The following is a 26,129-nucleotide window of genomic DNA, read 5'->3' on the forward strand; positions in this document are numbered from 1 at the left end:
ATTCAATTCAGTACCTGAGACATCTAGGTATAACTGGGAAGTTTTTTGTTTTCAATTTATATTTCTTTTTTTTTTAAGATTTTATTTATTTATTTGGCAGAGAGAGACACAGCAAGAGAGGGAACACAAGCAGGGGGAGTGGGAGAGGGAGAAGCAGGCTTCCCACGGAGCAGGGAACCTGATGCGGGGCTCGATCCCAGGACCCTGGGATCATGACCTGAGCCGAAGGCAGATGCTTAACGACTGAGCCACCCAGGCGCCCTCAATTTAGATTTCCTAATTGCAAAGCTACTTAAACTTGGAAAAAATAATTACGTATTTTTCAGGGATTTTTTCTTTTTAAAAAATATGTCACAAACTACATTTATGATAATGTGTAAATAATGCTCTAATATCATCATATTAGAGTGCCTGTCCAAAAATTAAAACAGAGCAAACTTACTAAATATGTTTATCATATCCTAGATACATCAACAAGCCTATCAACATCCATTACCAAGGTGTTTTCAGCCAGTTCTGCCTTATAAGAGGAAGATCAAGGAGAGAACCAGAGTCTGATATTTTAATAAAATTCCATCCAATATTTATAGATAAAGAAGATATACAATGATGTTCTTTAGCATCTTTATTTTCTAATACACCTTTGACTATGAAATAAATGTAGAAAGCAATATTCTTCCCATTGTCTTTGTTTTTATCTGTTTATTTTAAAGGACTTGTCATTTAGCGTCAATGCCTTGTGTAGATAGGAGGGAGTTGGTTCCTTTCCTCTGTGTTAACTAAATTTCTGCTTTTCTCCTAGGTCCTATCAGCAGTATCCTGGTGAATAAATATGGCAGTCGTCCAATCATGATTGTTGGTGGCTGCTTATCAGGCTGTGGCTTGGTTGCGGCTTCTTTCTGTAATACTGTTCAGGAACTTTACTTGTGTGTTGGAGTCATTGGAGGTGAGTTACTGTTGATTCATTTTCAAGCATTAATTTATTGCTGGCTATTTGGTATTCATTTAACATTCATCTTTCAGATCTTTTGAGTGAAATTCCTACCTTATAGAAATTACTTGATTATCATTTTGAAGAGCTATAAATACATTAAAGGGTACTAGAAAAGCAAACTTCTAAGGAAATTCCTGTTATACAGGGGGTGTTCACTGTTGAATGAATGAATAATGAAAGAGATGATTGCATCCCTTGTCCTAAGAATAGTCAGTGGTGGTAGATAAAATGTGTTTGGCAATTTCTTGCAAGGGTGATCATTGGTTATTACTCTTTCTCATTACCTCTTCTTCCCACAGGGGATAGGCTTCTACTGGAGCAGGAGAGAGTATAAAATATAAAGCAGGAATTATCTGGCAGAATGTCCAAATACATTTCTGAGGGATAGAAGACCCACTTAATAATTCCTTCCTCCTCTTTTGATAGCCAAATTAAAGTAATGAACTGCTGATGAGTATAATAAAGATTACTCATAACTTCACAATCCAGAGACTTTATTAACATTTTGATTTAGATTTTTCCATACTTTTTCCTGTGCACAAAGATAAAACCTTTTTTAATACAAAAAATAATCAGATATGTTTTGTAACCAGTTTTTCACTTAACAGGATACCATGAACATCTTTCCATGTCATTAAATATTACAAGATTTTTAATCTGTTATTCCATTGAATAGATATGTACAATAATTTTTTTAGTAAGCTCTATGACACATGTGGGGCTTGAACTCAGAACCCCGAGATCAGGAGTCTTATGCTCTAATGACTGAGCCAGCCATGCATCCCGATACGTACCATAATTTTATTTGACCAGTCTCTTAGTTAATTGTTCAATATTTAGGGTTTTGTTTTTGATTTCTTACATTTTCTTACTATTAGTAAACAGTATTGTGTTGATAATCTTTGTGAACATGAATATTTTCTTAGGATAGCTTTGTAAAAGTGGAACTGCTGTGTGTTTTAAAGATACATATGAGCTAAATTGCCAAAAGGATCATGCTCACCATAATGTGAGAGGGCATACAGCCTTGACAACAATGGGATATTATCCTTTTTAATTATTGCCAGGTGAATCATTTAACAGGTGAACAGTATTTCCTGATTTTAATTTAAATCTCTTTATTAGGAAAGTAAATGTTTTTAATATGTTTGTGGCTATGTATTTCGGGTTTTTTGTTTATTGTCTTTGTACAAAATGCTTATTGACTGCTTTTGTGTACCTATTTAAAAATAGCGTGTAATAACTTTACAGGTTAAATTATTATCCCTTTGCATAAGACCGTTATTTTGGGGTGCCTGGGTGGCTCAGTCGGTTGTGTCTGTCTTCGGCTCGGGTCATGATCCGAGGGTTCTGGGATTGAGCCCCATGTTGGGCTCCCTGCTTAGCAGGGAGTCTGCTTCTCCCTCTCCCCCTGCCCCTCCCCCCTGCTCATGCTCTCTCTCTCACACTCCCTCTCTCTCAAAATAAATAAATAAAATCTTAAAAAAAATAGACAGTTATTTTTCCAAAAATTTTTTTACATTTAATTATGGTAAAATACATATCACATAAAATTTACATTCCTAACATCTTTTAAGTATTCAGTTCAGTGGTATTAAGTATGTTCACATTCTTATGCAACCATTTCCACCATCCATTTTCAGAACTGTTTCATCTTACAGAATGAAACCCTGTCCCCATTAAACAGTAACTTCCCATTCCCCCTCCCCCCAAATATCTGTCCCCAGTTAATTTTTTCTGTTGAATTTTGTTTGGAAGAAAATTTTTTAATTTAGTCTTCCAGTTTTTTCCCTCTTCATCTACAATTTCAGGTATTCAAAACTCTCAATACTTCATGATTTTTGTCTTGTATATCATTATTACAAAGTTGTTCTACACTCTAAGATTATGAATATATTTGCCTACTTTTTTAAAACTGTGTTTTAATTCCAGGGTAGTTAGCATAGTGTTATATTAGTTTCAGGTATACAATCTAGTGCTCCAACAATTCCATATATTACTCAGTGCTCATCAAGATAAATGTATTCTTTTTTTTTTTTTAAAGATTTTATTTATTCATTTGACAGAGATAGATACAGCAAGAGAGGGAACACAAGCAGGGGGAGTGGGAGAGGGGGAAGCACGCTTCCCACTGAGCAGGGAGCCCGATGCAGGGCTCGATCCCAGGACCCTGGGATCATGACCTGAGCCGAAGGCAGACACTTAATGACTGAGCCACCCAGGCGCCCCAAGATAAATGTATTCTTAATCTCCTTCACCTATTTTACCCATCCCCCCACCCCCCTCTCCCCTTGTTCTCTATAGTTAAGAGTCTGGGGTTTTGTTGTTGTGTTTTGTTTGTTTTTGGTTTGTCTCCCCCCTGCCCCTTGGTTCATTTGTTTTGTTCCTTAAATTCCACACATGAGTGAAATCATATGCTATTTGTATTCTTTGGCTTATTTAACATAACATTATACTCTCTAGATCCATCCATGTTGTTGTACATGGCAGGATTTCATTCTTTTTATGGCTAAATAATATTTCATTGTATAGGGGCACCTGAGTGGCTTCAGTCCATTGAGCGGTTGAGCATCTGACTCTTGGTTTCAGCTCGGGCCATCATTCAGGGTCCTGGGATTGAGCCCTGTCTCAGGCTGTTTTCAGTGGGCAGTGTTTTTGAGATTCTCTTCCTGTCCCTCTGTCCCCTCCCACCCCCCCCACCACTCCCATGCACGGATGTGTGCACTCTCTCTCAAATAAATAAATCCTTAACAAAAATAATATTCCTTTATACACACACACACACACACACACACATCACATCTTTATCCATTCACCAATCAGTGGACACTTGGGTTGCTTCCATAATTTGGCTTTTGTAAATAATGCTGCAGTAAACATCAGGGTGCATATATCCCTTCGAATTGGTGTTTTTGTCTTCTTTGGGCAAATATCCAGTAGTGGCATTACTGGATCATATGGTAGTCCTGTTTTTAGTTTTTTGAGGAACCTCCATACTGTCTTCCACAGTAGCTACACCAGCTTGCATTCCCACCAACGGTGCACAAGTGTTCCTTTTTCTCTGCATCCTCCCCAACATTTGTTGTTTCTTGAGCTTTTGATTTTAGCCATTCTGACAAGTGTGAGGTGATATCTCATTGTAGTTTTAATTTGCATTTCCCTGGTGATGAGTGATGTTGAGCATCTTTTCATGTGTCTGTTGGCCATCTGTATGCCTTCTTTGGGGAAATATCTATAATGTCTTCTGCCCATTTTTCAACTGGATTATTTGTTTTGTGTGTGTGTGTGTGTGTGTATAGGTTGTAAGTTCTTTATATATTTTGGCTACTAGCCCTTTATCAGATATGTCATTTTCAAATACCTGTTCCCATTCAGTATGTTGTCTTTTTGTTTCGTTGATTGTTTCCTTTGCTGTGCTGGAGGTTTTTGTTTTGATGCAGTCCCAAGAGTTTATATTTACTTTTGATTGCCTTGCTTCAGGAGACATATCTAGAAAGATGTTACAGCTGATGTCAGAGAAATTACTGCCTCTGTTTCAGGTCTCACATTTAGGTCCTTAATCCATTTTGAGTTTATGACTGTATATGGTGTAAGATAGTGGTCCAGTGTCATTCTTTTGCATGTAGCTGTCTAGTTTTCCCACCACCATTTGTTAAGGATACTGTCTTCTTCCCATAGCATATTCTTGCCTCCTTTGTCAAAGATTAATTGACCGTATAATCGTGGGTATATTTCTGGGCTTTCTATTCTGTTCCATTGATCTATGTGCCTATTTTTGTGCTTGTATCATACTGTTTTGATTACTACAGTTTTGTAATATACTTGAAATCTGGAATTTTGATACCTCCAGCTTTGTTCCCTTTTTTTTCAAGATTGCTTTGGCTATTTGGGCGTCTTTTGTAGTTTCATACAAATTTTAGGGTTATTTGTTCTAGTTCTGTGAAAAATGCTGTTGGTAATTTGATAAGGATTGCATTTAATCTGCTTTGATCCATCTTTGGTTGGATCAAGATTGGATCCAATCTCTGATCCAAAGATTGCTTTGAGTAGTATGGCTATTTTAACAATACTTGTTCTTCCATTCCATGAGCATGGAATGTCTTTCCATTTATTATATTCTCTTAAACATATGTTCTCTTACATTTTAAATTTCTGAATGGAAGAAAACATTTTACATAAAATGAGAAGAAAGAAATATGAAACTCTGTTTGTTCCCACATGGTTAGTCAGTTTGTTCATTTGCTCTTTTAGTTCCTCAAATATTTATTAACAACCATGTATATGTCAAGCAATGTTCTAGATTTTGTTGGGAATAGAGCAACAACGAGGGCTAAATCATAGTCTTTAATGGGAGGAAACAGATAATACTACTCGCAAATGTATGAAGAAATAGGAAAAATATCAGGTAGTGATAATGCTATACAAAGCCTCAAAATAAAATGTTCTGACAGGGAAGGACTGGGTAGTCTACAAAGGTAGGTCACTCTCAAGAGATGACCTTAACCAAGAGATTTGAGTAGCAACAGGGAACAAGCTTTGTTGAAAATTTAGGGGAACCTAAGCCCCAGGTCAACAGTGTGCTTATTGGCACAGGTGAGAATGGTCTGGTATGAGAGGAGGAAGAGAGGTAAGGGCCAACATAAAGGTTATGGATGGGAAGCCATTAGCAGGCTTGAAAAGGGGGAGTGATCAGCCCTGATGTATTGGTTTAAGCCTCTGTGAATCACTTAAACATAAATAGTAGGGAGTTGGAGCAAGTGGGGGCCAGAGAGAGCATCTAGAAGTTATTTGAATATTTACTTTTACAGCACTGTTTATTGAACAATTCTACAGTAATTTAAAATTTCACTTTTACATTAAATCACATATCTATGTTAAATCATTTTACATTAAATCATATATATATCAAAATCAGGTATGTTCGTGGACTTTCTGTCCACTTTCACCGATAAGTGTTTACCTATACTGAGTCAGAGCCACACTGTTGTAGTGATTGTAGCTTTTGGAAGTCCATTTAAGTATCTGTTAATGTTTGTCCCACTCCTCCAGTACCACCAAAAATTTTCTGGTTGACTCCCATGCATTCTATGTTTTAGAGTCATTTTACCTATTCCAAAATGAAATGCACTTACATTTCATTGGAATCACATTAAATTAATGCATTCATTTACGGGGTACTGACGATAATGCTGTGTTTTATTATCCAAAAACTGTGTGTGTGTGTGTGTGTGTGTGTATGTGTGTGTTTGTGGTTTTTTAATTCTCTAACCCTTTAGGAAAGTTACACAATTATAGCGATTCTAAATTGCACATTTTTTTACTTTTTGGAGCGATTGTAAAAGGAATAATTTTGTATTGCATTTTCTGTTGTAAAATTTTGTCTCTAATTGTAACTATCTACTTAATGATCTTCTATTGTTACAGTGACTCCTCGGGTGATTCCGTTAAGACTAGACAAATAATATAAGCAACAATAATAAAAATAACATTTATTGAGTGCTTACTACATGCCAGGCACTCTTCTAAGTGTTTTACTCACGGTAGTGCTGTGTGCCCCTCTTACATATGAGGAAACACATGTGTCTGATATTACCAGCCAGTAAATAGTGATGCTGAGGTTTGAACCCACGTAGTCTGGTTCTAGATCCCATACTTTAAACCACTATACAGTATGTCCTGTAGTGGTGAGGATTTTTATCTCCTTTGTATTATTTATACTTCTCATTTTAATTTCTTAGTCTGGTTATGTAATTCCAAATATGTTTCTGACATTTATGTGATTGTTTTTCTCCCTCTTCCCCAGGTCTTGGGCTTGCCTTCAACTTGAATCCTGCTCTGACCATGATTGGCAAGTATTTCTACAAGAGGCGACCTTTGGCAAATGGACTGGCCATGGCAGGCAGCCCTGTGTTCCTCTCCACTCTGGCCCCCCTCAATCAGGCTTTCTTTGGTATCTTTGGCTGGAGAGGGAGCTTCCTAATTCTTGGGGGCCTCCTACTAAACTGCTGTGTAGCTGGAGCCCTGATGCGTCCAATAGGGCCCCCACCAACAAGTGCAGGGAAAGATAGGTCTAAAGAATCCCTTCAGCAACCTGGAAAATCTGACGAGAAAAAGGGAGCAGGTGATGCAAATATAGATCTTATTGGAGGAAACCGCAAAGAAGAGAAACGATCAGTCTTCCAAACAATTAATAAATTCCTGGACTTATCTCTGTTCACACACAGAGGCTTTTTGCTATACCTGTCCGGAAACGTGCTCATGTTTTTTGGACTGTTTACCCCTTTGGTCTTTCTTAGTAATTATGGCAAGAGTCAACATTACTCTAGTGAGAAGTCTGCCTTCCTTCTTTCCATTCTGGCTTTTGTTGACATGGTAGCCAGACCTTCTATGGGACTTGTAGCCAACACCAAGTGGATAAGACCTCGAGTTCAGTATTTTTTTGCAGCTTCTATTGTTGCAAATGGAGTGTGTCATCTGCTAGCACCTTTATCCTCCAGCTACATTGGGTTCTGTGTCTATGCGGGATTCTTTGGATTTGCATTTGGGTGGCTCAGCTCAGTGTTGTTTGAAACACTGATGGACCTCGTTGGACCCCAGAGGTTCTCCAGCGCCGTGGGATTGGTGACCATTGTGGAATGCTGTCCAGTCCTCCTGGGGCCACCGCTTTTAGGTATAGTATGCCTTACTACCTCTTTGGTTCTGTTAACATGAAATAGGCACTAAAGATGGAAAAGGTGATAGAAAGCCAAGATTAGTAAGCTGCTTGGTGGCAGAAAGTATTTCTCATTTCTGTAGCCTGAGTGTTGGCACAATGTTTGGCACAGCATAATTGCTCAGATTCTTACAGAATTGATTACACTGAACCAACAACCTGAAAGGTGAATCAAATATTTTTACGAATGGCATTCTTTTTTTGAATTATGTTTTCTCTTCAAAAAACTTACTTGCTTCTGTGGTGTTACATGCAAACAATGAATCATGGAACACTACATCAAAAACTATGGTGATTAACATAACATAATAATAAAAAAATTAAACAAAAACAACAACAAAAAACCTTATGTGCTTGTTGTAGAAAAACATGTAAAATCCAACTCCATCGCTGATAATAGCTACCATGTAAGCTCATGGTTTACCAGGGACTGTTCTAACCATTTTCTATATCCTCTTATATCTCACAAGCCTATGAAATAGGACTGTTAGAGTTCCTACTTCATAAGAAATAGAAACTTTGAAAGGTTAAATAATTTGCCTTATATCACATGGCTAGTAAGTGAGTATATAATTTGGGAACTGTTTCCTAAGGTTATTAAATACTTCATTTTTTAAATTAATACCTCATTAGATAACATTAGTGAAAATATAATTTGGCCCCCCTTTTATTTTATTTTATTTTTTAATTTTATTTATTTATTTGAGAGGATGAGAGAGAGAGAGAGCATGAGAAGGGGTTGGGTCAGAGGGAGAAGCAGACTCCCTGCTGAGCAGGGAGCCCGATGCAGGACTCGATCCCGGGACTCCAGGATCATGACCTGAGCCGAAGGCAGTCGCTTAACCAACTGAGCCACCCAGGCGCCCTGGCCCTCCCTTTAGATGTATACTTCTTAGAAGTATGATTTGACTAGTGAGTGAGGATACATTAAAGAAGTCCTACAGCTATCTTTTGATATTGTTCTCTTCCTCCCCATATCCAGTGATTGCCAAGTCTTGTCAGTTTTCATCTCCTAAATCTCTTTCTAATTGGTCCACTTTTCCATCACACCACCACCCTGTCCACAGCTCCTGTCTCCCATCTGGGCTACTCCATGAGCCTCCTGGCTGGTCTACCCATTTCCATTCTATCAGGACTTCAATCTGTTTTCTACTCTGCAGGCAAAATTTATCTGTGCAAATACAAACCTGATAACCCAGCTGATTAGATCTTTCCAGTTGCTTCCCATTGTTCTCAGGGTGGAGATCAGATTCCCTAATGTGGCCTACGAGGCGCCCCCCAGCCTGGCCACCAATGTCTCCAGCCTCATTTCCCGTCACTCACCTTTTGTTCTCTCTGCTCCAGCAGCCCCGCCCTTCTTCCTTCCCTCTCACACCCGGCTTCCTCCCACCTGCCTTTGCACTTGCTGTTCCCTGGCCACAGCTTTCTCCCATGCCCTCCTCCTGGATAACTCCGATCCCCCTCTAGGTCTCTGCTTCATTTATACTTTGAGAGAAGCCTCCTGACCCTGCTTGCTGCTGCCAACCCCCTATTTTCTGCTTGCAAACCCTCCTTGTCAGGTTTGTGTAATTATTTGATTAACATTTCTCTTGTCCAGTGAACTGTGGAGGTTTTCTCCTCTGCTCTCCCTTATCCTCACGGCCAGTAGCCCAGTGCCTGGTGCATGCGTAGGCTCAGTAAGTTTGGCTGGATGGCCAGTGCCCTGAGTTACAAAAGCACATGGAATCCTGTTTGAATTGGTTATATTCAGTCCTTCTCCGAGGTACAGAGTAGGGTTTTCCAGAGTTTATTCCTTAACATGCCAATTTGATGAGATGCTAATAAATTCTATCGTGAGGATTTCATGGCCAAAAAAATTTGGGGAACACCAAGTTTGATAGATTGCTCTACTAGAGGACCTTGCAAAACCTTTAATATGCTAATGCACGTGGTGACTCTTCACTGGAGGAGCCTAGGATGTGCCATTTCTTAAGTCTGACTTTGTACACAGTGAGCGTGATGACAGATGCTGCCTGTCGTGAGGGCTAAGCACTTAGGATGGTGGAAAGGTGTTGCTATTAGTTAATTCTGTAACTTGTCCCCAGGGCTGCTTTTTGGGAATGCTGATGTCAGCAAAAGAGCGTTGGTGGGAGACTGCAATTAGCTCTGGGGCCTGGGGCAAGACTCCTACATCTCCTTTGAGCAACAAATTTTTCCATTGTGAAGGGAGAGACTTGATTCTAGGTGATCTCTGGGTCTTTCCCCATTCCAACTGGCCAAGATTTCATTACTTTCAAGGTACAAAAGTAACAGGATAGGTAAGGCCATCTAAAACCAAATGTGACATCATAAAAGATGAGATCATTGTTAGCAGTTCCTTTTTAGATGAAACGGTCATTTGTGGGCTCTCTGAGGATTGGTTGACATCTTCTTTCTGAGTGGATCCTTCAGCTCTCTTTGGGGAAGGTATACTTGTTTACTTTTGTCCACATAACTTTGTTTTGGATATCTTTAGGTCGTCTGAATGACATCTATGGAGACTACAAATACACCTACTGGGCATGTGGTGTGATCCTCATTATAGCAGGCATCTATCTCTTCATTGGCATGGGCATCAATTATCAACTTGTGGCAAAAGAGCAGAAAGCAGAGAATCAGCAGAAAAAGGAAAGTAAAGAGGAGGAGACCAGTGTGGATGCTGCTGAGAAGCCAAGAGAATATACAGCAGAATCTGCAGAGCAGAAAGACACAGAAGGAAGTCCCAAAGAGGAGGAGAGTCCAGTCTAAACCTTTGGGGCCCAAGGGTCAGTGAAGCATCTGTGACCCAAGATCCTTGAAAATATCTACTGGCCTGTAATCCAGCAGTGGTGCTCAATGCCAACAGTGGACATGTGTGTGGGAATTGTACCAGGTGTTCAGTGATGGAAGTTTTGTTTTCACTCCTTACCAGCAGCCTGAATTAAAAATGCCATACCTTTGGGGAGGGAGTGGTTGGCAAAGAATGAGAGAAGGACGTAGTGTGGGGTTTTTTTTGTTTGTTTGTTTAAATCCTAGCTTTTAACAGTGTCCAGAAGATTTTAATATGTGCCTTAAGTTTTAGTCTTTAGAACTCTTTAGGGAGCCTTAACTTTTTAAACCATTCTGCTGAATTCATCTATTTTAAGTGTTATGTTATAAGGAAAAATAACAACTAACTTGTTTCTGACAAATCTAAAATTTAAAATTAATCTTGCTTCATTGTTATTTGTAATATACTGTCAGACATCACCACTGGAAGATTTATGAATAGAAATATTGGTTGGAAGTTGGGATTTTATAAAATCCTGACTAAAATACTTTCCTTGCATCAGTAGTTGCCTGGCATAGTGCCTGATAGCTATATATTTAGGAAATTTAAGGCATAAAACTTTGGAAACATCTTGGCCGTTCTAGACACATTGTACTCATCAGCACCCCTCTGGAATCTTTTCTTGGGATGCTAATATTATTAGTGCTTGAGAATTATTTCATTATAAAATTATAAAATTATTAAATTACTATTTTCCCTTTTCAAAGACAAAGTTTGAGTGGTTATAGACCATTGCCCCCTTTGAAATTACTTAGTATTTTTCACTATAAAAGTTAATTTTAAAATATGCAAAAGTATATATTTGTACCTCCTTAGTAAATACAACACATCTAATTAAATGTAGACAGATATTTCAAACATCAGCTGAATTCAGCTTCAGTTTTACCAAAACCTCAGTTAAACTGTGAGACTTAGAATTTTTTTGTTGTTGATTTTCCTGGAATTTTCCCCCATTGATTCATAGTGGTTCCATTTATATCTGTGTCTAGCTTAGAGCTGTGTGTGAGATACTCAATCTTTGTGTGCTTGTTTGTTCTTTTTTTTTTTAAATCTTTGCTAATTAAAGAAAGCCAGAGTAATTTGGCCCCAGGCAAACCAGTAAGAATAAGATTGGGAGGGAAGGTGCTCCCTTTTCTTTTTCTGAGGAGGCCTGAAAAGAATTATGTTTTGCTTATAATTATTGGACACATTCTTACTACTCCACATAAAACTAAAGTATTGTGACCCTTTTTACTTACTTGAAAAGTAGAGAAATGAGTTTAGTATGAGGATAGGGAGGATGGACCAGAATGAAATCTGTAAATATTTTTTAACCTAATATCTTCTAAAATGCACAAGAAGATAATGATAGACACTCAATAAATTATATTCAGTGCATTTAAAAATATCATTGTAATTGACACAGTGAAGTATAGGTACAAAACCTTTTGTGTAAGAGGCTGGCTTTTCCAAATAAACTTCTTTTTTCCTTTTTTTTAAGAAATGCTTCTCCCTCCAAATGTTTATTTTCTTGAGAAAATATTACTGTGTCTTCATTTTCATTATCAAGATCCAATTTGGCCCTTGCTAATATTAAACCATTCAGCTTATGTGCTGTGGGAGTTGTGTATATGGCTTATTTTTACTTTTCTTCTTTCCTCCTTTTCTTAAAGGCAAAGAAGAGGGGAATTTTGAAATTACCTCTCTGAAAGCATCCAAAGCAGTTAACCTTAAAAACACAATGAAAATTCCCTTTCAATGCCTGAGTGTCATGGCAGATGGAGAAGGAATTTGAGGTGAGAAGCCTGCTGTGATTGTTGGCAGGCTTGGCTCCAGTTGGGACTCTGCTGTTTTCCATCGACCCAAGTCCATAATCTCTTTGTGCCTCTTTTCCCTGTCCATAAAAATGAGGATCACTGTCCATGAGGTAATATAAGTAAAGGAAATGGGAAGGGGTAGGGTGGAGGAGTAGTAGTACAGGATTATTTTCTCCTGTAAGGGAGGAAAACCTTACCCTTATTTCTAGGTTCTTTGGATGGCCTAATAATTAAATTGACATAAGACAGATAAGATAGGAGAAAAATTTAATTTCATACATAACGGGAACTTCACATAGACACGAGAGGGTCAAAAACAATCAGGCAACTAAGACTTACAAGCCATCCAAAGCTAAGGAGGGGTGGGTAGGGTCTGCGGCTTCAAAAGGAATAAAGACAATTTACAAGAAGATGGAAAGAGCAAATGTTTGTTTGGTAAACCATGCCATGCAGAGAAGTCTTGAGTTTAAAAAACAAAAAGGTAATACCACTCTTCCTGGTACAGGCTCCCTATCTGAATTCTTTTAGGCAATTGCAGGTGAGGTAAAAAGCCCTTAAGTCTGTTAGGCATTGGCTGCCTTCAGCTCAAATACTCCACATGCCAAAGTGGCACATTTTGGGGCAGCCTTGTCCTGAACCCCCATCACTCCATCCCAGTTGTTGAGCTACGTCCATACCTAAGACCCTGCTTAGTCTTTGTTCAGTAGTTGAATCTTGTTAGTGAAGGGTTAAAAACTGTTTCAAAGCTGGAATTAAACCTTTTATTGCCCAGTGCAACCCTGACTTTTTCCCCCTGAAGAGGCAGCATTAAAGTATTTATTCAAGATTAGTTTTGGTAACAGCCAACACTAAAACCCAGTATAGGCCTACTCTGTGCCATCTGTTCCTTGTTATCAGTCAGTGAATTCTCCTTGTGTTGTAGGTTGTGTTCAACACCGGGAAGCAGCTGAGCTTTCTGATCCAGTCTATTGTCCTTTACTCCATGTGAGGACTGTTTTCTTCCAATTCACACAGTTTCAGTGGCTGCTTTGGAAACAAACGTACGCAAAGAGCACCTGCCTATCTTTGTTTTCTGTCCCACACCTTCCATAAGTCACAGAGAGAACATATACAGCTCTTAGGTAGTTGTAGGGCCTAAAAAGTCTTGTTTAAGAGCATACTCTGAAAAGGCTCCCCAGCCAAAGCGGAAAATTAAGAAACTGGTACGTTGGTCAATGGCAGAAGATCATGGTGACAAGACTGTATTAATTAGTGTGCTATACTCCAGTCTGTTGAGAATTTAAGTTATCTTATAAATAAGTAATTTCTACAAAATATTCAGGAAAGCATGATGGTAAAAACAAATTATGGAAAATTCAGAGGTGTTTTATCCCTGATTTAATCACGCAGATGACTAATCCTCTGAATTCTTGGGTTGTCTGAATTTAGTTTGTTTGTATCATAGATACACATGTCAATATTAATCCTGTATTTTAAAAAGGAAAAAAATTTGTTAAAAGCCATTTAATATTTTTGTACCAGTGTTTGACTGTATTGAATTTCAGAATGATAAATTGGGTATTGGTTTGTATGAAAAACCTAAATGTCTGGGTTTTACCTAGAAAATGGTTCACAGTATAACAAACCTAATAATCAGGTGTGCACCCCCCTCTCCCTGTTTTGCTTGGAAAGATGAGGGAGGTGAACAGTAAATTTCCACCTTTGCAACATGGCTTGTCTTAATAATCAGGTCAGGCAGGCATTTGCCTAGAAGACATGAAGAAAGAGGTTAATGACAGACTTGTGTCAATATGAAAATTCTTTCAGTTCTTGACAGGAAGTGACAGTCCAAGCTTGCTTGGCTTGCCCAGATTTGAGCAATTAAGCCAAGTTACTTCAGAGGGTAGAAGCATTTAGAGGGTTTCAAGTACATCACTTCTGAAATGTGTTCTAGCTTTAGCATTTTAGATTCAGTCTCCCCTTTTTCCCCTCATCCAGTCTGGGCCATAGTGACAAAATCATTCAAATGACAGTGATTGGGAAAAGTACCCATGTGTATGTGTAGATTATCTTCTTGAGCTGAACAGCACTGATTTACTTCGTTTTGCTAACTTTGACCCTCACTTGCCTAGAGGAGACCAGGATAGCCAGCCGTGGGATTGCAGCCTGCTGCTCGCTTAACCACATAAGCTACCTGAATTCAAATTGAGGCTGTGTGCCCTCAACCAGGTTACCGAGCCTCCATAAGCATCAGGGTTCTTTCTTCTGTAAGGTGTTAATAATAATTAGTACCACCCCCCACCCCCCCCAGGGTTATCAGGAAGGTTAGTTGATATGTGACAGCTTATGTTAAATAAGGGCTTCACGAATGTAAATACCTGACTATAAAAAAAAAATCAAAGAAAATTAATACTTGGGGAAAAAATTGCTCTTCTAATTCCCAAGATGGATCATTACTTAGGATAGTTTGGAAGTGACTTTTAAAGATAATATTAGCTAAATTTGATAATATTAGCTAAATAAATATTAGCAAATTCCCAAATTTGACTGAACCTGGGTGGTTCAGTCAAAAGAGCATGCAACTCTCCATCTCAGGGTTTGAGTTCAAGCCCCATGTTGGGTGTAGAGCCTACTTGAAAAATAAAAAATAAAGAATATTAGCTAAATTATCACATTCTCCTTTTGATCAGATCCTTTTATTCTTATAAATGTAATGGTCTTTCTTTGGTAAATGAATGGATGAAATGAACAATTGATGAGGTTGGGGCATACATGCCCAGCTCTTGCTCACAAGAGGGATATGAGTCCCAAAACCCTTGCTCCTGATGCTCTAATAGTACACCATCTTCAAGGAAGAGAGGCCCAACTAGCGGCAGATAAACATTTCCTCTCAATATTTGTGATGATTCTAAAAGAAGAAATACAACTAGTAACCAGTCATGATTAAAGTTGTCTGTCTCAGCAGTGTTCTTAAATGCAAATTGAAGACTTGATGAGGTCTTAATTTTTTTGTACTACGTTGATAATGTAGTGATAACATGATTTAAATTATAAATTACCACTTAGTGGCCGAATAAATTGGTATTTAACATACTGACAGCAATTTCATGATGTGTGTCAAGTGCCATGAGTTCATATCTTTCTAAGAATTCCAGATTTGGAATTGACAGAAGAAAAATGTCTGTCTTTAATCTTAAAGTGTATATCAGTAATTATTTAAATGAATGGTTATTATATCCTTGTGGTATAAACATGGCACGATGTTAAAGGCAAAACACAAGGGGCACCTGGGTGGCTCAGTTGGTTAAGCGTCTGCCTTCGGCTCAGGTCACGATCCCAGGGTCCTGGGATTGAGCCCTGCATCAGGCTCCCTGCTCCGCGGGGAGCCTGCTTCCTCTGCCTGCCACTCCCCCTGCTTATGCTCTCGCTGTCTCTGACAAATAAATAAAATCTTTATATTAAAAAAAAACACAAACTACCATGATGCAAGTTCATATGTATATATACACATACACATGCATATATACACATGCACGGCAGGGGAAAGAACATATACAAATAGGCTTATTTTGTGACTGGTAAAATTAGAGGTGACTTTTTCTATATTTTTCCACATTCTAAATTTTCTTAATGTGATGGTAACTTTTACACTAAAAATATTTAATGTAGCACGTAATACTGGTTTACACAGGGAAAAAATAGTACAGTTAAGGGTTCTGGCAAGAAACATGACTCCTAAGAAAATGAAGCTGATGATTGTTTACAAGCAGGTTATTTTTTCCTGCTTCTTCGAGAATTGCATGTGGTGAAAGGGTGGAGGATGAGACATGGAACTCAAGAGCACAGTGGTCTCAAGTCATGATTTTGCTGGTCTGGACCAGAACTGTGGAGCATGACTCCATGGGCCACCTGTGTCAGCCTGCGGTGCCCCCTCCCTGGAGATCGTGCTCCTGGGGACAGCATTCCTGTGGTTCCCCCTCAGATCATCATTTCGCTGCAAGTGAATGTTTAACTCAGAAAGCCAGAGCATTCAGCACTTACCCACATCACAGTGTTGCAGTCTTAAACATTATCTTACTGGAATCAGCATCTGAAAAAAATGCACTGATGTCACAAAAAGAATTTGCTTGCCTGCACCGCTCTCATTTATTTACCAGCAAGTATTTACTGGATTCTTAACTACGTCCCAAGCATTGTTCTAGGCTTTGAGAATCCAACCATGAGCAAAGCACAGTAGGTCTTCCCATGTATCCTATATTCTAGGAGCAGAAGACAGACAGTGAACATCAGGTTATAAGGAAAACAGTATTTTGGTGTGTTTTTAACATCTATGTGCTTATTTGCTGAATAGAGAAAACAGTGAACAAAATTTTGTTCCTGGCACCCACAGCTTCTAGTCTAATGGGAAGGACTGTGTAGTAAGTGTTGTGGGGGCAAGGGCAGCACATGGAACCATAAAAAGGACAAAAAGTATATTCTTGAGCAAGTTAATTTCTCTGAGCCTCTGGTAAAATAAACAAAATTGTGAGGATTCAGTGTAAAATTACCCAGCATTCTGTGGAGTGTATAGTAGCATTACATTGAGCTCATAGTGTTAAAAATTAAATAGCAGGGCGCCTGGGTGGCTCAGTCAGTTGCGTGTCAGATATTGTCTCAGGTCGTGATCTCAGGGTCATGAGATGGGCTCTGCAAGGAGTCTGCTAAGGATTCTCTCCCTCTGCCCCTCCCCCGTGTGCTCTCTCAAATCTTTCTATATATTTTTTTAAGATTTTATTTATTTATTAGACAGCAAGAGAGGGAACACAAGCACGAGGAGTTGGGAGAGGGAGAAGCGGGCTTCCCGCCGAGCAGGGAGTCTGATGCAGGGCTCGATCCCAGGACCCTGGGACCATGACCTGAGCCTAAGGCAGACGCGTAACGACTGAGCCACCCAGGTGCCCCAATAAATCTTTTTAAAAAATAGTAAGTGTCAATTAAGTCATCAGCCAGAACAAGGAATAAAGAACGGCTGGTAACATCTGTATGGCTAATCAGAGTTTTCAAAGGCCTTTTGAGTATATGCTGTTCACCTGATTCATGCAAAATCCTGGGGAGGTAGGTATAATGAAGAATACTGACCCTTTAGTTGGGTCTTATCTGAGCAGGGCATCTCCCCTGCTGCAGAAGAGCAAGACTGCAGACAGCTCAGCGGCTAGAGCTGAAGGTACTGGCTGGAAGTTTGGAGACCTCCAAGAGTGTAAGAGGCCGAATCCTGGGTAATCTTGGAACAGTGACCAGACCAATCACTCGGGCCCTGCACCAAAGTGAGTAAAATGGTCCTGCCCCCAGTGAATTCACAATCTAATTTAACAATCCTTTTCCTTGGCTTTGGAATTCATAATGTGATTTCTTCACTTGTGGATTTCCTTTCCTAATATGCTTTACTAATTCCAGAATTAAAAGTTTGCATTTCCTGAGCTTACTCTGGCCAGGTCCCAAGAGAAAGTGGCCAGCAGCCATTAAGAAGCCAGGAGGGGAACTGGGCTAGGATTAGAAATCACCTGGTGTGCTAACAATCTGTACATCAATAATTATCAAGAGAAGGTTTCTAATGGTTCTTGTCATTGTGATTTGTCTTTCTTTTCCTTTCTCATTGCTTCTTTCCCCCTTTTGAGACCAAAAGAGAAGGGCCTGGGTGCCTATCTGTCAGGCCCTATTTATCTATGCTTCTCAAAAGGAGAGCTTTACTTTTGATTAACAACCCTTCTCCTTTTAAATTCCAAGTACTATCTTGCTTCTCCAACGATGAGAATGAGCAAGAACTGGCCTGCAGTAGGTCAGGCAAGCACTTGGGAGGGTTCCTAAACTTCCACTCTTGCCCCAGCCCCTCCTTCCGTCTCCCCGTTCCTACCCCCACGTGCCTCATCAGCTGCCCAAATGTGTAGACTGAACTGCTTTCCTGTTTCTCCCTTCATTCCCTCCTTTGGTTCCCTGCCACAGGCTTAGCCTTTAACAGCCTCCCTACCTCTGTTCTCACCACCTCCAATCCAACCTCAACACTGCTGTCGAAATGATTTCTCTAAAAAGACCAAGTCTCTCAGCTGCTTTTATAATTTCAAATACAAGCAATAAAGATAAAAATAATAAAACTCATCTAACCGTGTCACTCCTCTGCTTAAAATTCTATAGCTTGAGGATAAAGTCCGATCTCAGCTTGACCCCCAGGTGCCCTTCTCAATCAGCGATCAGCACCTGTGTACTGCTCCAGTCTTATCTCCTGCCAGTCCGCAGCCGCACCCTGCTCTCCCGCCCAGCTGAATGTGTTACTAAAGCTGGCCCTAGTTTCCGACCTCCCGGCCTTCCTATGTGCTCACTTGTGTCTGGTAACCCCTCTCTCCTCTCTCTGCACCAACTCCTATTCATCCTTTGAAACTCAGTTCATGTCTCCTCTTAACAGGAGGCCTTACTGATTCCCCAGTTCTTTTTTTTTTTTTTGTTTTTAAGATTTTATTTATTTATTTGAGAGAGAGAGTGAGCAGTAGAGAGCAGGAACAGGGAGGAGAGGGAGAAGCAGGCTCCCTGGCGAGGAGAGAGCACGGTGCAGTACATGATCCCAGAACTCTGGGATCATGACCTGAACCGATGGCAGATGCCCAACCGACTGAGCCACCCAGGCGGCCCACCCCCAATTCATTTTAATTGTCCTTACGTGTACAGCACAGAGTATGGATCTGTGCCAAATCCCAGGCCTTGGGTACAAATTCCAAGTAGGCCACTTACTAATTCTGAGTCCTTAAGCAAGTTATTTAACCTCTAGGCCACAGTTTGTACAACCATAAAATGGAGAACTTAACGTTATAGGGTTGCCATGAGGATTAAATACGGCCAGGTCTATAAGACCCTTAGCATAGTACCTGAATAAATGCTCAGTAGGAATTACCACTATCTCTGTCCTAGATAGTTCTTCCCACTGCCAAAGAATAATTTTCAAAATGGTAAAATCATAGGGGCACCTGGGTGGCTCAGTTGTAAGTGTCTGACTCTTGATTTTGGCTCAGGTCATGATCTCAGGGTCCTGATATTGAGCCCCAGGTCAGGTTCTGCCCTCAGCAGGGAATCTGCTTGAGATTCTCTCCCTCTCTCTCTGCCCTTCCCCCTGCTCACGTTTTTTTTTCCCCCCTCTCTCGCAAATAAATCTTTTTTAAAAAAGGTAAAATCAGGAACACCAGGGCGCCTGGGTGGCTTAGTTGGTTAAGTGTTTGCCTTCAGCTCAGGTCATGATCCCAGGGTTCTGGGATCAAGCCCTGCATCGGGCTCCCTGCTCAGTGGGGAATTTGCTTCTCCCTCTCCCTCTGCCTGCTGCTCCCCCCTTCTTGTGTTCTCTCTCTCTCTGTCAAATAAATAAAATATTTTTTAAAAATAAAAAAATAAAATAAATTCAGGGATGCCTAGGTTGCTCAGTCAGTTAAAGTGTCTGACTCTTGGTTTCAGCTCAGGTCATGATCTCAGGTCGTGGGATCGAGCCCCATGTAGGGCTCTGTGCTGGGCATGGAGCCTGCTCCTCCTTGTCCCTCTGCTCCTCTCCCAGCTTGCACTCTCTCTCTCTCCTCTCAAATCTAAAAAAAAATGGTAAAATCTTAACTCTCATACAGATATAAAAATACATGTTTATATAAGTCATTAAGGAGGGAAGCAGTAAGATTTTACAACTGTTTCAATTGAGAAGTGGATTTATGGAGATTTCTCTACTGGACAGAATGCATTTGCACTGCCATCAATAGGAGCAACTTGCACTGTACACCAGACAGGGAGCATCTGTACTGCTTTCAGCCCTCTACAGGTTAGCTTCCATCTCCGCAGAGCTGTAATATAGCCCAGCAGAAGACAGACAGATGTGGAGATCCCTATAGAGCCAGAGAGCCCGGAACCCTAGAAAACTCACAGCCTTCCATTGACAGAACACCCAGGAATCCTTTGCCCATTTGTAAAACCTAACAATTTTTCCTCGCATAATAGTGCACAGCACTCATCAGTTTGCCTTTCTAGACCCTACCAGCTGTGAGCTGCTTGAGATGAGAGGAAACAACACACAAACTCATCGATCCATTTTGATTTTAGGGGCTGGAGAAATTTCTGCAGGAGGTGACATTTGAGCTGGGTAGAGAAAGGGAAGGCTACATTTCTGCTGGAGAAGAGCATTCAGAGAGCTGTGTTGGGGCCAGGGAAGAAGCAACTGGCAAGCAGGTGTTAAACACAGACTGTACCAGGCCCTGGGCTAGGCTAGGAAGATAGAGGAATGAGGCCTGCTCTCTGCTTTCAAGAAGCACTCAGTCTATTGTGGGAAATAAAAGGAAATCAAGGCTTACGACATAGTGTGATGAGGGCCCTGAAAGTCCAGATGCCAAACTTAGAAACTCAAGGGAACTGCTCACAATGTTGCCCAAGCCCAGGTTTGATGAAAGGCAAAACACAGGAGATCCCTGTGAGGCTCTGCGCGGCCTCAGAGAAATCAATGAAGAAGTGTCTGTTCTACACCCATAGTCAGACCCCTTCCTCTTCCTACCTGTGGCTGGACATTTGTTGCCAGATGGGTGGCCGTGGAAGAATCTGAGTTCCCTCAAATCTCTGGGAATGGAAGTCCTTATTATGGGCAGGGGTAACCCTGAAGCATTCCCCAAGTCTTACTTAGGGAACTAGCTCATTTAAAGTCATTGCAGGGGCGACTGGGTGGCTCAGTTGGTTAAGTTTCTGACTTTTGGTTCCATCTCTGGTCATGATCTAAGGGTCATGGGATTGAGCCCCGCATCGGGCTCCACACTCAGCGGAGAGTCTGCTTGAGATTCTTTCCCTCTGTGCCCCCCCACCACTCACACATGCACGTGCTCTCTCTTTCACTCTCAAATAAATCAATAAATCTTCAAAAAAAAAAAGTCATTGCAAAGAAAACGGTACTCACCAGCTGAAAGGCAGTATGTTGAAAGGGGGATAATCAACAAGGAAACTCAGGAAAATGTGTTCTCCCCTAGAATTTAAGCTCTGTGAGGCAGGGAGTATCTGAATATGCTTATTATCTGATAGGACTCATTTGTTGAATATATAAAAAGAAAGGATGAATGAATGGGGGCTCCAGAGAAGGACCTGTTCAGGGAGACGAAACTGGCAGATTGGCTGTCCTGCTCAGTGCCCTCAGATGTAGTCAGTCAAAGACTGGCCTCGTTTAAATACTTGAAGCACCAGCCAACTCCTTGGATTTACTTTTCTCCTCACCAGACAACGCTCTGGCCGCTTCTATAGTTTTAGCTGCCTAATAGGAAATGATATACATAGCATGTTGGCAGGAACAGTCAGTCTGATTGCCTGCCATACTCTCCCTCTGAATTCTGGTATAAACCTGAGCCTCCAATGTCCGTCAGGCTCCCAAGCTCCATTCAACCCTAGGACACCAACAAGACCAAACCATTCTAAGTTCACCAAGGCGGTGCCGCCCAAGTGAGCCTCCCGCCCCACCGGCCTGGCAACACCTCCACCATAACATCCACCTCTTTTGATTTTGACCTGATCACTGAAGTGTTTCTCCCAACACTGCAGATCTGCTCCAACCACGGGAGGTGACCAACAGGGTCTCTCTTAGCAGCCTGGCTCTCTTAGCAGCCTCCCTGCCTCACACATCCCATCTGGATCAGCCCGGGCCTCTGGGACAGTCCCCAGGACCCTGCCTCCCTTGTGCTACCTTTCTCAGGAGGGGCAGACACCCGGAGCACCTGCTCGGGACCCACCATGGCAGTTAGGCCTGCGAGCCCACCCAGCCACCTCCCGCACCTGCTACACCTCACCCCATTTCCACCGAGGCTAGGTGGTGTGGTGGCTCTGGCCTCAGAGCCCGGCTCCAGCACTCCCTGGCCATGTAGCTCTGGGAAGGTCACTTCTGCCCCGGTCCCCTCATCTGCAAAAGAAGGATAACAAGGGTTGTATCAGCCAGAGTTCCGTGCAGAAATCCGAACACTGGGGTATTTGGGGCAGAAAGTGATTCACCCAGGGGCTTAGGTGCTTGGGGGATGGTCAGGGTGGCTGGATGGGGGAGGGGAGGAGGGTAGGCTGAGGCTTGAGAGGATCTGCCCCCTGCCCTGGAGCCTCCGGAGCTGGGGGCATCTGGAGCCACAGGGCTGTGAGCAGGGATGGGACTGCGCCCAGGACACCAGGAAAAGACGCAGGTCTGCATGACCCTGTGTGTCAGGAAGGAGCAGCCAAAGCCCAGGAAGGCGGCCTCTGGCTCCCTTCCACCTTCTGAGTCCCAGGTGAGGGCCGAGTGCCGGCTCACAGCAGACACCCACACTCTGGAAGGAGGCGGCCTGGGAGATACAGCTGTAGCTTTCTGCCTGCAAAGGACAGGAAATAGTGGGGAAGGGGCCTTGGGTGCTCCTCGGCCACAAGAGGGTTAACCACAACTGGGTTTGTGCCTGGAGAGAGCTCACCGCACCCCCCCCACCCCCACCCAAGGCACACAGCAGGTGCTGAAGGAAGGCGGTTCTGGGGAGGGTTCTGGGGAGGCTCCGGTGGTGGTGACAGCCAGCTCCAGGCCAGGCCCCAGGAGATACAACAGCGAACAAGACAGAGCCCGACCCTGAAGAAGGGCTGACCCTCCAGGGCCAGCAGAGACTGGAATCATCAAGGAATGTGGCTGGTGTAACAGTGTGTCTGTCCTAAAAGCCTGGGGAGCACAGGGAGCTGAGAGCAGAGGGGGCGCACCTGTACCAGTGTGGGGGTGGGGCGCAGAATGGTAAGAGCCAGCTTTCCAGTAGTATAGAGTCTAATACAAGGCTGGAAGGGAAAACTACAAATTAACCAAATTAAGCAGGAAGAAACAAAGGGTGTGTGTGTGTGACAATGCTAATTTCCACTTTAGGGGCGCACATACATATACAAACCCCTGCAAGATGCTTGGCATTTTCCACAAGTAGACAGTTCAGTCCGAGAGTGATGAGTGAGGGTAGTGGGGTAAGAAATGAAGCTGGAGAGGAATGCAGGGGCGTGGAGATCTCCAGGGGCTTCCACAGCATTTTGAAGAATTTAAGCTTTATCCTGTGGGCAATGGGAAGCCATGGTAGGTATTTAAGCAGGGACAAGAGTCATCGTTCTGGTTTTTCAAAATCACTTTGCTGCAGTCTGTGGAATCGGTTGGAGAGGGCAGGACTGCAGGTGAGGTTGTCAACAATGACACTGCAGCAGCCTGGGCCGGAACTAAGGCCTGCCTAGAAGAGGACAGGGAAAAGAGGGCAGACTGCTGGGAGTTTAGGAGGAGGCAGAGTGCACAGGAGGGCGTGGGGGTGGGAGCAGGGAGAAACCTGGGGTGGCTGCCAGGTTTCGTGACCAGATATACCTGGAAGGGTGGGGCCCCCACCAGCTCCTGGCACTGGATCCTGGGGTGGTGCCCACCCACAGTCTCCCTGCCTCTGGACTGACTTCACAGAAAGCTTCTTCCCTCCCGTGAACCTTATGGCCTACATGCAATTCAATTCCACCAACATTTATTAAGCAGTTCTTATGTGCCAGGAACCAGGGAAGCTTCTCCCCTTCTCACCTAAGGGAATTTGAACTGGATGACTGAGAGGCTTTGGAGCAGGGGTGGGGGGCTGAGGGTGGCCAGGGAGAGGCTGTGGACACAGAGCCTACATTCAGGCCTTCTCTCCTCTCCCTATGTAGGAGGGCCCTGACCTATGACCTCTCACCCCCATGACTGAAAGGTACAAAGGGCATCAGCAGAGCCTTAGACAAAGCCCCTGGGCCCCAACCTCTGCTGGAACAGGCACCCATCCCTAGTCTCTTTCTGCTTTTAGAGTTCTGCATTCCTTCTGCTGTGAGATCCCAGATGAAAGGAGAGACCCACCTGCATGTTCACCCCGAAGACTTACGGTCTGCCATCCAATAGATGCACTCCTTGGAACCAAGGCATTTCCCCCGAGGCTGTCAACGGGAAGACAGCAGCCGATTACTTACTGCCTGGCTGATATCGTAACTTCTTACCACTATCACAGTAGTGCAGGCCAATTATAGGAGCCTAGAAGGGAGGCCTGCTTTTTTAGAAAGGTGAGCGGCCTGGAGTCATCCCCTGGGGGGCTGGGCCCTGGAAAAGAATGCCAGTAAATAGCACTTTCTGTTCCGGAAATACTCCACATTCCTGATTTCTGAATCTCCATAACTCTGTGAGATCATTATTGTTGCCACTTTGTAGATGATGAAACTAAGGTTCAGTTAGAACCTTAGAGAAATTTGCTCATTTAGGGTCACATGGCTACTAAGTGGCTGAACTAGACTTTTAACCAACCCAGACCTGATACTAAGGCCTTCTTCCAAATGACTACAGGGTAACAAAGCCTTGCTCCCCGGAACCCCTGCTCCGTGTCAGGTCCTGCTACTCCCTCGAGTAGTCACGTTCCAGGAAGATGTTCTCTCACATCTTTCTCATGGTTGTTTGCCTGGTCCTGGGAATCGAAGCTCCTGGAAAAGATGAAGGGTACAGAACAAGGACAGCAGGGATTGTCGGATGGGAAGCCCTGGGAGGCTCTGTTCTTCTTCACCCCTCCCCAGCAGGGGGTCTCCTAGGCACTGCAAAGTCCTGCTTTTGTCGCCAGCCTGTTTCAGGACCCTAAGGACTCCTAAGGCTTGCTATTCTCCTACTCTGGCTCTGAGAAGCCTCAGGACTTCCTCATCCTCCTGCTCTGGGACACTGTCCAGGGCCTCAGCCTACCGGCCTGAGCCTCCCACCCTGGGTTTAATTTCCACTAACCCTAATGCTCTCCAAATCCCCAGCTGAGACGCCAGGCCAGGGTACAGCCTGCAGAGCTTATTCATGTGCAGTAGCTGCCCAGTGCCCACGGCGGGGGGTGGGGGAAGCCTCTAGGCTCCTGGGAGCTGTGTCCCGTGTAGGAGCCGAAAAATAATTTTTCCTATACCCTTCTGAGTTCTTTACTGACACCCCTGTAATAAAAGACAGATTAACATGAGAAATACAAACCAAAGTTTATTCATATGTGTACCTCCTATATATATTTGAGATAAGAGGAAAAACAGTCAATCCTCCCAGGGGCCTAACTCAGCTGCCGCAACAACATCTTCAGCTAAAGAACAAAAGGCGAGGGTGGTGGGGTGAGGTCTGAACCGGAGGTTACCTGGAAAAGCAGGGTAAACAAGGGTAAAGCTTCTTAGGCAGATTTAAATCACTGCTCTCTCCATTGGGTAAGAGTCTCTTGTGACTGAGAGTCAGCTTCTCTTCCTACTACAGAGAGGGAGACACCCTTACAAATGAATATTTCCTCTACAAATGTTAAGTTTCCCTTTCAAAAGAGTAATTTCTACTATTTTCTCCGGTGTCTGTATTTTGTCACAACAATCAGCTCAAAATAAGCCTTATGACCAAGGGCATATTTGGGGGTGGCATATTCCACCACACTTCACTCCCCCTTCCAAACCTGGGCTCCCTGCCATGGCCCGAGGCAGCTTTCAGAAGAAAAAAATGTTCTGGTCAAAGTGAGACCAGTGGTGTTTCTTAGGTCACAAGACCTCTGCTGGACTATGCCCCTGGGCACATCTTGGTGGCACCAGGTCTCTGAGTCGCAGCCCAGGACCGGGCAGCCGCGGTGCATCACAGCCTTTGCTGGGTGATGAGAGGGCTGGGGATGGGGGATGGGGGGTGGGGATGGGGGGTGGGGTGGGGGGTTGCAAGCCCCTAGGGAAGCTCTCCCTATCCATCCCGCTGCGCCAGGCTGAGGGAGGCGCCGGCCACCTCCGGCCAGTCACCTCTCGCCGCGGCCAGACCCTCCGCGGACCCCGATGGGGGGGAGGCGC

The 26,129-nt window shown here is 42.8% G+C and overlaps 1 protein-coding gene and 1 long non-coding RNA gene across 6 annotated transcripts in view; one reads left to right on the forward strand and one right to left on the reverse strand.

The window, feature by feature from the left end:
* Positions 1-14,083, forward strand: part of SLC16A1 (solute carrier family 16 member 1) — a 57,202-nt gene extending 43,119 nt beyond the window's left edge. For all 3 annotated transcript variants that reach the window (XM_073896120.1, XM_025872438.2, XM_073896119.1), the window contains 3 exons: positions 803-946; positions 6,798-7,664; positions 10,201-14,083. In XM_073896120.1, coding sequence (XP_073752221.1) covers positions 803-946; positions 6,798-7,664; positions 10,201-10,472 — 1,283 coding nt within the window. In that variant the 3' untranslated portion in view covers positions 10,473-14,083. The remainder of the gene's footprint in view (positions 1-802; positions 947-6,797; positions 7,665-10,200) is intronic.
* Positions 7,583-25,723, reverse strand: LOC112824638 (uncharacterized). Of its 3 annotated transcripts, none has more exons than XR_012379316.1 (5): positions 24,172-25,723; positions 23,213-23,366; positions 22,121-22,230; positions 16,350-16,398; positions 7,583-7,713 (listed from the first exon to the last, which is right to left on the reverse strand). It is a non-coding gene; the product is annotated as an uncharacterized lncRNA (long non-coding RNA). The 3 variants fall into 3 exon arrangements; XR_012379314.1 differs by having other exon boundaries at positions 23,213-23,536; XR_012379315.1 differs by lacking the exon at positions 23,213-23,366.
* Positions 25,724-26,129: the final 406 nt, after the last annotated feature.

The sequence above is a fragment of the Callorhinus ursinus genome, unplaced genomic scaffold (genome assembly GCF_003265705.2).
Source record: "Callorhinus ursinus isolate GAN/ISIS: 27379988/994484 unplaced genomic scaffold, GSC_fseal_2.0 scaffold9, whole genome shotgun sequence".
In the NCBI taxonomy this organism is placed as follows: Eukaryota; Metazoa; Chordata; class Mammalia; order Carnivora; family Otariidae; genus Callorhinus; species Callorhinus ursinus.